This window comes from Achroia grisella, unplaced genomic scaffold (assembly GCF_030625045.1).
Source record: "Achroia grisella isolate CSIRO2021 unplaced genomic scaffold, CSIRO_AGI_Agris_v1 utg3972, whole genome shotgun sequence".
In the NCBI taxonomy this organism is placed as follows: domain Eukaryota; kingdom Metazoa; phylum Arthropoda; class Insecta; order Lepidoptera; family Pyralidae; genus Achroia; species Achroia grisella.
Window position 1 is genome coordinate 650,440 of NW_026712838.1, and position 8,677 is coordinate 659,116.

The following is an 8,677-nucleotide window of genomic DNA, read 5'->3' on the forward strand; positions in this document are numbered from 1 at the left end:
AGCATGCCTCTTACTTGTTATACTGTGATTATTTATATAAAAAAACATCTATTAAAAAGAGCAACACACAAGTTTCTTGTTCATTCTTCTTGTGATGAATCTGCATTCCGAATGAGAGAATCAAAATATGACTATTCAAAAGTGCTTGTAAGTTTTTTTGAGTTAGTTTGAATTTATTTGAGTTTATTTGAATAAAGATTATATCTATTTCTAAATAAAGAAAGTCCTTATTACACTTCGCATTGCTTTGTCTGTTCAGTCTTTGCATAATTTTTTATAAGCATGGGGGTGGTAAAGAAATGGTGCAAGCATACGTTAATGGTATACGTTTGTGGGACACCAGTGGATGTTGAAGAAGAGTATAATTGCCTATCTTGTGAGGAATTAGAGTTATTAGAGTTTTATGGAGAGCACATGGACATCGATCTGCCATGGTACATTGCTAGCAATAATGTAAGTCCTCCATACCACATAGGGTAGGGGATATTAAAGGGTATTCCTCTAATTATAACATTATTCTGAAATAAGTTCTGTAATTTTACGTGATGACCAAATGACTAGTAAATAAACGACGACAATAATTTGCTCTCTCTAAATTTCATGCAAGATTGTAAAATCATTAAAATGATATTGAATATTTGTGGTACTCGAGAAATAGAAATAGAAATAAACATTATTCAAATAAACTTAAACACTATTGAATAGACACATTTGTTTTCATTTTACATGGATGAATGGATGCATACTTCTTTAATTTGTTTTGTTATTTTTTAATTTTAATGCCTACTACATAATAGAAAAAGTCTAACAAAAAATAATAAACAATATACAATATACGAACGAAAAATTTAATATATTATACGTATCAACCTTCCTCTGGAATATAAGTAGATAGAATACAGAAAGTAAAGGTTAGCAGCGTAAAGCGTAAAGGTTAGCAGCGACTACGTCTAACGGGTTACTTGTGAAATGGGTGTACCTACCTCAAGGATCTATTCTCGGTCCATTTTTATTCCTTGTTTAGATAAATGAGATCCCGTCTGCCATACAGGATAAATGCGGCATAGTGTTAATTGCACATGATACTTCATTGATTTTTAAGATTAATAGAATGAGGAATAATTATAACTATATAGTGCTTTGCGGCGTCTTTTGCATGCAACCTAATGTTAACGCAAAAAAAACATTGTTATTTTTTTTTACTTTCTAAAAGTTTTAATATTGATTACAAGATAAAATCAAACGACGAATCTCTCGAATTTATAGAATCTACTGTCTTTCTATGAATCACACTATGCTAGATTACTCTATTTTAGTTATTTTCATAGTTTATAGCTTTATGGATTATTATTGTGGAAAGCGGCAGACATTAAAAATATATTCATATTACAAAAATGTGCCATTCGAGCGATCTACTGTATGAGGAGTCGTGAGTCTTTAAGAGATAAATTCAAAGAAGAAATATTCTCACCGTTCCTACTCAATTTATATAGATACCGAAATATTCTATAGATATGTTCACATAAATCTTCACCTATTTCCAAAACTAGCAATATTCATAATATTAATATTAGATTTGAAGACAAACTTGCTGTCTCCAAATATCGTTAAGAAAAAGTTAATAGCTCTTTTATGGGAACAGGTATAAAAATTTTAAATAAGATACCAAATGATATTACCCATAGATATATTCAAAACAACTGTTAAATTATATTTACTGAGCAAAGCCTATTAGTCACTAAACGATTACTTGAATGATGATCGTACATGGCAATAGTTGTTCATACACGGGATATTAATTTAATGTTAGATATAGACACCTATATAAATATATATATATATAAATATACCTACATGAGTTTTTTGCCGGTTCTTTCAGTTCAGAAAAATAAATTGATTGTTAAAATGTCTTGCATGTATAAATGATTTTTAAATAGGAAGTTAAATTTGAATCACTCTATCTAATGCTGAAAACAGCATTAAAATCAGTTGCATACCTACGTTAATACATATATCTAAGCGTACCTACAGACAGCTCCGAGAACTTCGTTTTATACTACGTAAAGATAAAGATACTATAGACTCCTTGTCTAAAATTCTATTATATATTTAGGTAGGTACATATGGAATAAATTTTTGGTAGTTGATTATGTATGAAAACTACGTAATTTTACTTCAAAATTAAATTTTATTGTTCATAAATTTGTAGTAACCTAAATTACTTAATGCAATATTAAGTCTACTTATCAATTAAGTAAAAAGTTTTAAGGCCGCATTTCATTTCATAATAATTAGCCTTAAACGCCCCAAATATCAGCTTACAATAATAGAGATAGGTTTCTACAATCAACACTGCAGATTTAATTAAAAAAAATCCCTTCTTGAAAACCTTGACTTGATGGCTTTTACAAACTATTATTTGCTTTAGTGCTATAGATTGAAAATAGATTAATATCTACGGTTTGGTGACATTTCACTACAATTGGAATAGCTTTGTAAGTACCCAATGAGGGTAAAAATATATGTATATACTACATCTGACCTCATACGATCGCAAAAATGTAATTATTTATTATTAACAATATTGAGTATTATTTACATGTGTACAGTCTTTTAATATAATTTAAGAGATCACTTCTTAACAGTAAAACCTTCTCCTGTAGGATCTAATATCCAGGGATAATTGTTGGGACACTCCATGCAGGTAAATAAGCGTAGAGTTTCTCCTGGTAACTCCCGAGTGGTCAGTGGGCACGCATTTGGCAAAGAGCAGAAAGGTTGACCTTTCACGTCGCATTTTTCTTGTTTCCATTCCTGGAAATCTCTTAGAGATGACAATTCTGTTGGATTTTGCATCCATTGGATTACTTGAATTAAGGAGGTAAAGTAAACGTCATTTTTCTCAAGCATTTCTTCGATGAATTTGATAAGTTCATCTCTAAACTCCTTCTTCGATTTAAGCCAGGAAGCATGGAAATGGAGACCAAGAGGAGCACGGTTGGTCGAGTAGTGGCGGTTGAAGTTATGACGCAGAAGACGAGCAAACTGTTCACCAGTTTGGATGTTGGAACAAGAGTCTACTACATGACAACCCGGCAGAGATTCATCGAATGTCGGATCATCTCTTCGATCCAATTCGTTCATGACCATTTCCCAAACAGGATGACTTCTAGATGGACAATTATGCGCATTACCGTTACATTTGTGTGGCATGCGGAAGTATAGTGTGTATGGCCAAATAGGAACACGACCTAGAGGGGCTGTAATAGAAGCATCATATACGAAATACTGGTCGGCCATCATTTCAAATTGCTTATTTCCACCTACACGTAAGTAAGGAGCACGAACTCCAATTATAGAGGCATCAGTTATATTAGCGAAACGTTCTAGAATTAATCGAGCGCCAGCCATTTCAGCTAACCAATCGTCGTAGCTTCCACTTGTCCAGTACTGCGGATCGTCCTTATGTGTTATAGAGAATACCGCAATTTCATGTCCCTTGCGGTGGAGTTCTTGTACAGCTGCGTAATTCGTATACTTATGAGAGACGAAGAAACTGCCACGAATTTGACAGCCATTGGGGTTATGGCGATTGCCATTAAAAATTTGTTCGTATAAATCTATATTGTCAACATTTACAGCCCCGTTGAAAGTGATAGTAATCATCTGAGGCACTTGGTTAGGTTCAATTCCTCCTGGGATACGAGTACCATCAGCAGAGCAGAAACAGTCGGGAAGAGTACATTGGTTAGGGTCGCAGTCAGGTGCTCTATTAGGATCTACGTCAACAGCTGCAAAAAAATATAAATATTAATTTCTGCTATTTAACTACTTATAATTATTAATTGAACATAAATAATAAAAGTAACACTCACTACATGCGTTTTCATCAGATTCGTCCTTACAGTCGGGTTTACCGTTGCAAAACAATTCTTTTTCAATACAATCTCCACTACCACAAGCCAATTTACCCTCGGGACAAATTGGTTCATCGGTCTTGAGAATAGGTAATATTTTCCTTGGTTCTGCAATGTAAAAAAATATATATTTGAGTAAAGTTACATATATTATTTGGAGATTCAACAAGGACGAGTAACTGGTCAGTGCGCGTACGGAATAATTATGGATTATATGAACTGGTTTCATCTCCGTGTGATGTTTTCGATGTACGAGTGTAAAGGATCATTATGAATGGAGCAAAGAAAGGGCTCGGCGAAGCATGACAGAATGACAAGTTAAAAAGTAATTAGGTACAAAAAAATATAAATATGTATATGTAATTAAGTAGGTAGGTAACAGTGTCCATATGGTCACGTCATTAATTAATAATTAATAACATTAATAAGTTAAGAGAGAGGTAAAGAGATCATAGAAATTTGGGAAGGTACATTATTCCGACTCAAAAATGAAAATGTATTTGAGGATCCGAAATATGAAAAATGGAGTAAAAGAAAAGAACGACAGAAGTATAAATTGTACATTGTAGCTATACAGGTATTTTATTCTTAACCTTTTTACTAAATAACTTTCCATAACATATCTACTTACATAATTTTATTATTAATTTATTCACTATTGTTGTATTCGTGGAATATTCGTAAAAAGGTCAAAATATTTTGTTTTGCACAGCCGTATAATGTTTAAAATTTACTACTATAAACGCACCAAGTAACGTAGAATTTAAGATTTATTGATATTTAATTTAGTTAAATTACTACATATGTTTCGTTTAACTAAAAACTACGTATGTATATTACACATTTACGACTGAACAATATGAAATCAACAAAATTTAAGATTAACAAAAGCTGTGTGTATGATATATACAAGTACTTGTTAGTAGTTAAAGAATTATTTATATATTTATAACGTAATAGCATGTTATAAATTAATATGTGAAATATTAACATAATAAAAACGAAATGCGGTTATATACTTATTAGTAATATTAATATAGTAATTCCGTAATAATGAAGCTAAAGCGTTGGGTTAGTAGATATTTAGAAAACAAAGAGAATGATAGAAGTGTATAGTGTTTCTGTATTAACAAGTCGATATTTACACTACATATTTACGTGTGCACTGGATCAATTATTAATAAACTTGACAAGTGTAAAGTGAACTATAATTCATTTTTCACTTTGCCAGTTCAATTTTAAGGGCAAATATTTTATGGCATCAACATTATTTTATTGCATCAACATTACTTACATGTTTATACTTTTTATAAATAGGTATGTAGTTATAAATTTTTACCTTAAGTCACTTATATAACATTATTTTTAAAATATGCAGGTTTTATAACTGCTAACAATAATTGTAATGACTCTACATATATATATTATTTTTACAGCACGATTAAAAATATAACGCTATGTTCGAAATAATATGTTTATATAACTTCTATAAAATATACTTCAAGACACTGTTATAAGATTTCACAGTTCATAATATATCGTATATGTAACATAACAAACCATAGATTGCATATATATTAGTCAATTATTCGCTTAATTATTAAATTAAGCAACCAGTGTACTAACTCTCAAGACCTAAAACGCATAATAAAGTATTATAGTTATGATTATAATAATTGGTGTAATAAAAGTATAATGATTACACAAGAAATGTCAATGCATATAATAATAATGTATAAAACGGATCGGTCCCTTGTGGCCTCTCCTTTAGTCCGGGGCCTCATGCAATACACCTAACTACAGTGCGACGCGGCCCCTTCACCCACCCAAGCCCGCTTGCTCGTTATGCGCGAATAACTTCTGTTTCGGCACTTACTCTCGAGTTTCTCACAGTTGGTCACTTTACCCTTCCAGTCGCAGGTTTGTTTATCGAGATCGAAAGCCAGTCCAGATGGGCAAGTGATCTGTTTAAGACCTGACCTAGTGCACCTGCGTTGACAAGAAATGTAATTAAAATGAATGTATAAAAAAAGGAAGTGGATATCCGGAAGGCTAACGAGGTGATATACAATCTTCTGACGCGATGATTTCCGACAAGGAAGTTAAGCCCTCCGTATAACCACTTCCCTTGATAAACAGGACTTACTTTCTATTTTATCGCAATTCTTAACATTTGTTTTCCAGTCACAGGTTTGCCGGTCGATATCGAAGGCAAGACCAACGGGACACCGCACAGAGGCGAGCCTGGTCACACCGTTCTCGCTGGCTTGGTCGCACCTGTACACAGCGATTCTCTCAGCAAAAAAATATTTCGCGAAAATGAAAACAGGCCATATATAATTATTTTTACTAATTACTTATAATCACTTTAAATCAAAGTAAGCACAATAAATTTCAATATCAGAATATCAAACACTAAAGTCAAATATATTTAAGCATTACTACAGTAGATTATGAAATTAAAAATCATCAATCTTATTCAATACTATATTCAGAATAAAAATTGAAATAGATAAAAAAAAAAATATACATAAAAAAATATACATAATTCATATGCATATAAGTATGTAACTACTCTTACGCTTTATTTAAACTTCTTCTTTTTATTTAAATGAATACCAACACTCAGAATATATTGGATGATGAATTTGTAAAGCTTTAATGCGCCATCTTTTATTTAATACTTATGAGTATTAAATAAAAGATGGCGCATTAAAGCTGTAAGATGTGAAAACCATTCATAATTAATTTTCCTTAAACATATACAAAAGATATACATATATTAAACTCTAAAGAATAAACATGTAGAAGTTGTTTGTTCGTATGGTTATTGTTACCTAGGTACATTGTATAACCACGTCGCCAAATAGCTTTATAAATGAGTAACATAGTGTAAAGTTAAGTTTATTAAATAGATGTGTCTTAAACTAATTTCATTATGCAGTTAGGTAAGCATGACTGCTATGATACGGCGGTGGTGGCTGTTCGTTCATGGACGTAGAATGTCACCGCATACCTATTTACTAATAGGGTATATTAATTTAAATTGGTAATAATGATTGTGCGATTAATAAATAAATATACATATATTTTGGTTGTGTAATCGTGGTCTATTATGTCTTAACTTGAGAGGTGTGATTTCAGGTTCTCGATACGTTGAATCAGTAAAACTTGTTTTAAATCTAACAAGTTTTCACCAAGTTTCTAAAGAAAACAAACTGAGTTAATAAACTGGGTAAACTAACTCGTATATAAGTGGCATAAAATGTTTTATATCAATAATTTTTGTAGACGTTTTTTGCATTTTTAGCTAACAAGTAAATTGTGCGTTAAATGCTTATTTGTAATCAGAGCGAAATTATTGTAACCATAAGTTTCTTCTTGCGTCAAGTACTTTCGTAATTTAGATGTTTGATAGACGACTCTAACGCCGGCTGTATCCTTCTAATTTTGCACGGTATAGCTGTTTCGTCACACTATTATTCGAACTGAAGCCTATAAGTAAATATAGAACTGGAAGAAAAGGACTGGTAAATAAAGCTTACCTGACGACATCTCGACAGTCACCTTCGGTGGTGAGTCTAAAATATTCATCGGCGGGCCGGCCCTCACACAATTGCTCGGCGTTCACGTCATCTCCTGTCGGGTCATCTTCCTGTCGTTTTACTCGTATTTCACTGCTCACTGTAAAAAAAGTTTGTTTCAAAAATATTGTACATGTCGAACGTGTAAGAGGTATATAGATTGCTGAATGGTTACTAACCACTCTATGGTGGTGAAACTACACCTAACCAAGAAAAATAAGTATCACTTCAGTCTACAACTTTTATCAACAGTTAGGTGCTTATACATAATGTAAGGAATACGAGACTAAGGATGTCTATTAGGTAATGCAATACAGCGTAAGCGGCGATTACAACACTGCCAATCAAGGAATGTAGTACCGTTTCTTTGCGGTGCTGAATACTTTAAAAGTTTTGTGTGTGACACGTCTAATTAAATTTTATTTAGATACTACTTCTTAGGTACGTTATTCTATGGTATTATATTAAAAATGTGCTCACAAAGTATAAGTACTCAGAAAAAGTATGCATGTTGCATTTAATTCCGTAAGCAGTTGGGGTCGGCATTGAAAGTTATGTTGAAAAGAAATCGAGGTCAGCTCAGTCAAACTCAACAAGCCACGTATATAGTCGTATGTACTGGCTTTAAATTAATACTTTAATCGCCATGAATAAACATCAGGTTATTATTTATAAACAGTAAAGCAGTGTAATGTTTTTTGTAATTTGGAACTTATAGGTAGATATTTTAATAACGACATAACGGTAGTAATGGCGGCCTAATTTAAATATAATAAAATAATATAAAAATTATTGAAGACGCAAAGTTAATTTAAGTTACAGTATTAAATATATTAATGGAGTACATAAAAAATATTATTATTACATGTATTTCGTTAAATAAATTTCTGTACCATAGACTTATTTCAAAACATGTTTAAAAATGCCTTTTATTTGAATACAATGTATTTTGAATTGAAACAGAAAGCGTGTCTTTTTTAATAACAATATATTGGTATAAAAAATATTTAATAAAGTTAGGTGGGGTGGACTCACCGTAGCAGGCGAGCAACAATACACCGAGAAACAAACGCGCGTGTCGAGCCATGGCTCTCGGCGAGTACTGGCTGCGTGGTTGTGCGCCGACAAGAAAGTGCAAGAGGTCTCTGCTGCCCCTCTTCACCTATTTATATAACC

The 8,677-nt window shown here is 32.2% G+C and overlaps 1 protein-coding gene across 2 annotated transcripts; it reads right to left on the bottom strand.

Annotated features, from left to right (window-relative positions):
• Positions 1 to 2,168: 2,168 nt before the first annotated feature.
• Positions 2,169 to 8,677, bottom strand: LOC131844160 (chitin deacetylase 1). Of its 2 annotated transcripts, none has more exons than XM_059192962.1 (5): positions 8,537 to 8,677; positions 7,463 to 7,601; positions 5,794 to 5,906; positions 3,876 to 4,025; positions 2,169 to 3,791 (listed from the first exon to the last, which is right to left on the bottom strand). In XM_059192962.1, exons 1-5 carry the CDS (start codon positions 8,586 to 8,588, stop codon positions 2,632 to 2,634), a joined length of 1,614 nt encoding a protein of 537 aa, XP_059048945.1. In that variant the 5' UTR covers positions 8,589 to 8,677; the 3' UTR covers positions 2,169 to 2,631. The 2 variants fall into 2 exon arrangements, with proteins under 2 accessions (XP_059048945.1, XP_059048944.1); XM_059192961.1 differs by lacking the exon at positions 5,794 to 5,906 and adding an exon at positions 6,064 to 6,194 and having other exon boundaries at positions 8,537 to 8,676.

Bases quoted from the DNA above. Each gene is read 5' to 3' on its own strand.
- LOC131844160 (XM_059192961.1), bottom strand. From the start codon at position 8,588: ATGGCTCGACACGCGCGTTTGTTTCTCGGTGTATTGTTGCTCGCCTGC. The intron at 7,602-8,536 runs GTGAGTCCACCC...CTTTTTTTACAG, and splicing joins ATTGTTGCTCGCCTGCTACG to TGAGCAGTGAAATACGAGTA. The intron at 6,195-7,462 runs GTAAGCTTTATT...CGCTGTGTACAG, and splicing joins GACTGTCGAGATGTCGTCAG to GTGCGACCAAGCCAGCGAGA.